The sequence below is a fragment of the Olea europaea genome, unplaced genomic scaffold (assembly GCF_002742605.1).
Source record: "Olea europaea var. sylvestris unplaced genomic scaffold, O_europaea_v1 scaffold571, whole genome shotgun sequence".
NCBI lineage: Eukaryota > Viridiplantae > Streptophyta > Magnoliopsida > Lamiales > Oleaceae > Olea > Olea europaea.
The window spans coordinates 366,410-369,835 of NW_019264047.1; the positions used below are offsets into that span (position 1 = coordinate 366,410).

A 3,426-nucleotide genomic window follows, 5' to 3' on the forward strand; every position below is an offset into this window, starting at 1 on the left:
TTTTTTTTTTTTTGACATTTTGATTTTCAACTATACATTCATATGATAAAATATTTTACTTGTAAACCAAAAAATCTTTCATTACATTTTAACCACACATTTTTTTAAAGCACTATTCAAAACTCTTTTTTTTTTTTTTTTATAAAGACAAATCATCAGATAGGCGCTTAACCACGCATTCACATAATAAAATATTGTGCACGTAAATTTAAAATTTTTTCTAACTCTTTAATTACACATTATGGTAAAAATCATTATTCAAAACCTTATTTTTCCTAAATAACGATTGTCAAACAGGGTTAAATGAGTCACGTAATTGCACTAATAATATTAGATAGTATTATTTAAAATTATTATAAAACAATTTGTCAAATAATAACATAACGGAATTGCCACCTCATCCCACACAGTGACTCCAGATTTCTCTTATAAATTACACCAACACTCCAAACTCACACCCAAAGTTGCTAAACAAAACCCAACAAATTGTCATATCATATCATGTGCGATAGCCTCAAGAGCGACTACCAACTGTGCGAAGAGCTTGGCCGTGGTAGATTCGGCATAGTCTACCGCTGCTACTCTCCCGATACCGGCGACTCTTTTGCCTGCAAATCTATCCACAAGAGTTCCCTTTCCGAGGACCCCACCGACCGTCAATGCCTCGACAAGGAGCCTAAGATTCTTCAGCTCCTTTCTGGCTGTCCCAATATTCTTCAGCTGTATAAAATCTATGAAGATGATGATTATCTGCATATGGTGACGGATTTATGCGACGGCGGGGATTTATACGACAGGGTTTCATTGGGAACGCCGTTTACTGAACCTGAGGCGTCGGCGGTTTTGAAGGAGTTGATGATTGCTATTAGTTGCTGTCATCAGTTAGGGATTGCCCATAGAGACATTAAGCCGGATAATATTTTGTTTGATACTGCCGGGCGGTTGAAGCTAGCGGATTTTGGATCCGCCGAGTGGTTTGGTGTTTCCGAGGAGGGGCTCATGACGGGGGTTGTGGGGACGCCCTATTATGTGGCGCCGGAGGTGCTGATGGGGAGGGAGTACAATGAGAAGGTGGATGTATGGAGTGCTGGAGTGATTTTGTACATTATGCTGAGTGGGGTGCCGCCGTTTTATGGAGAGGGGCCGGCCGAAACTTTTGAGGCGGTTTTGAGAGGGAATTTGAGGTTTCCGTCAAGGATTTTCCGGTCGATTTCGCCCGAGGCCAAGGATCTGCTAAGGAAGATGATTTGCCGGGATGCTTCCCGGCGACTCTCTGCCGACCAAGTCCTGAGTTAGTATTTTTCCTTCTCAATCTCAACTCTTGATGTTTTTCTTTACCAAGAAATTCACAAAAATCTGCCCTCAAATTGGGTTTAATTTTGCTTCATTTATCTTAGCCACTGGACAAGATTGCATTCGGAATCATAATTGATGTAATTTTGTTTATGAATATGCAGGGCATCCATGGATCATTAGTGGAGGAGACACCCGATCAGTGTCTGACCAAACCTGAGTCATAAAAACAATGTCTAATAGCTGCTGGTGTAAATACTCCATCTCCCGGCCATTTCTTGAAGGATTAATGGAGATGGAAGAAGAATGTCCAGGATGCAGTACTCGATAAACTGGACTGTAACGAATGTCAATATTGTCAAGTATTGTATAGTCGACCCTACTGAAAGAGGCTTCGGGTCGAAGGTTCTCCCCCATGCTTTTTCCCTTTTTGTTATGAAGTTGTGGAAATGTGTGAGAGAAGCCAAGGCCATCCCTCTTTCCTCGTTCTCTAATATAAGAAGAGACTGTATATGATGATAAACGAGACAAGCATAGTCATGTATATCGGAAGGTTAAAAATCCCCTCTATTTTCATTCCTTTTTCTTGGTTAGAGGGAGGGTACTCTATTGTAAGAATGTTGTACGTTTTGCATGAAATTTCAATTTCTAATGTATTTCACCTTTCAAGTTTTCGAAAATATTGGGGGTTCGAAATGAAAAAGAAAAAAATAATAAAGGGTATCTCCTGTTATTGAATCTTGATGTATTGGCATATTCCTCGGAGTGTTTACTGGATTCCTAGATTCCATGTTAAGCAACACAAAAGTATAATTGGTCAACAATGAATTTAGACTTTCCAATGACTTTTTATAACCCTTAGTACTCATGGCTGTACGTCTTGTTTTTCATTCCATGTGAGGGAACCCACACACTTTTTGGGTTTTGCTGAAGTAACAAGGAGGCGGTCATCCCCACAAATAGGGGGGGTCCAGCGAAAAAACATGGAACCTCCCCCATTTGTGGTGTTCGGTCGGGGAGGCTATCAGCAATGGGGTTGGGCAGGCAGTCAACTTTCCTGTTTTCCTAGTAAAACCCCCATACTTTTTCTTTTTCTTTTTCTTTTTNCCATAATCTTTCGAATTTAGTCCTCCACACATTTCAATATAGTGTGCAAATTAATCCCCAAATTCTCGATGAGTTGAATTTTACTCCTGAAACTTGCAATTTCACTTTGATTGCTCTTTTAATGCTTCTTATCAAGTTCAATGCAATTTAGTTAGTCTTCAATTATTTCCAATCAATTTCAATTTAGCTCAAAAACTCCTTTTTGCTCCCAATAACTTCAAATCCAAGTTTAACCTACAATAATATATTTATACCAAATTAAGTAAAAGTTGGCTCAATTTTAAAATATTAATAATGTTTGCTTATGAGCCGCCAACATTAAAGTTGACATTATTGAGCTCATTGGCTGGATAATCGTTTCCTAGTTTCAACTAATCTGCAACTAGTATGACTATGACCTCCCCCAAACCCACCTCCGAAGTTTTTCTAATAGCTCCATGTTAATTACAATGGATAGGCGCCGATAGATTCAATTTAGTTTTCTATCTATTAGAAAAAAAATTCAAATGTTGCACTTGTTCTCAAATAGAGAAATAAGCACACTGCACACCGAATGAGACCATGCCTTAGGCACACCGAATGAACATGCAAGTTAATTAACAAGTGACCTATTGGCTTACATCATTGCATTCATATTAGAGTAACTTTTTCTTACAAAACATATATTTATGAAAAATGCTAATGGTACATAATTATATGTACATAAGGGTGTCCTCCCTCTCACATGGGGGTCCCACTCGAATATTTCTTAAACTATTTCGAACAAGCACCAAGTATAATCATAGAATATTCTTTATATATTCTGCAAATGGTGAATAGGCTACTTTACAAGATGAGGTGTTTAGTAAAAAAAGAAATAAGTAAAAAATTAATATTATGTTCTAAATAGTCAAGGTATTTAATACAATAACATTTCTAGAACTAAATTCCATAAAATAATGAATCGTGAAGAAACATTTATTTATAAATATAAGAAGTATTCGAGTGGGGCTCCCCATGTGAGAGGGAGGACACCCTTATGCATCA

The 3,426-nt window shown here is 37.8% G+C and overlaps 1 protein-coding gene across 1 annotated transcript; it reads left to right on the top strand.

The window, feature by feature from the left end:
* Positions 1-442: 442 nt before the first annotated feature.
* LOC111389229 (phosphoenolpyruvate carboxylase kinase 1-like) lies at positions 443-2,031 on the top strand. The gene is made up of 2 exons (XM_023014118.1): positions 443-1,291; positions 1,458-2,031. Exons 1-2 carry the CDS (start codon positions 502-504, stop codon positions 1,511-1,513), a joined length of 846 nt encoding a protein of 281 aa, XP_022869886.1. The 5' UTR covers positions 443-501; the 3' UTR covers positions 1,514-2,031.
* The last annotated feature ends 1,395 nt before the right edge of the window (positions 2,032-3,426 follow it).

Coding starts and splice junctions, on each gene's coding strand:
- LOC111389229 (XM_023014118.1), top strand. CDS start 502: ATGTGCGATAGCCTCAAGAGCGACTACCAACTGTGCGAAGAGCTTGGC. Junction 1,292..1,457: donor CTCTGCCGACCAAGTCCTGA/GTTAGTATTTTT, acceptor ATGAATATGCAG/GGCATCCATGGATCATTAGT.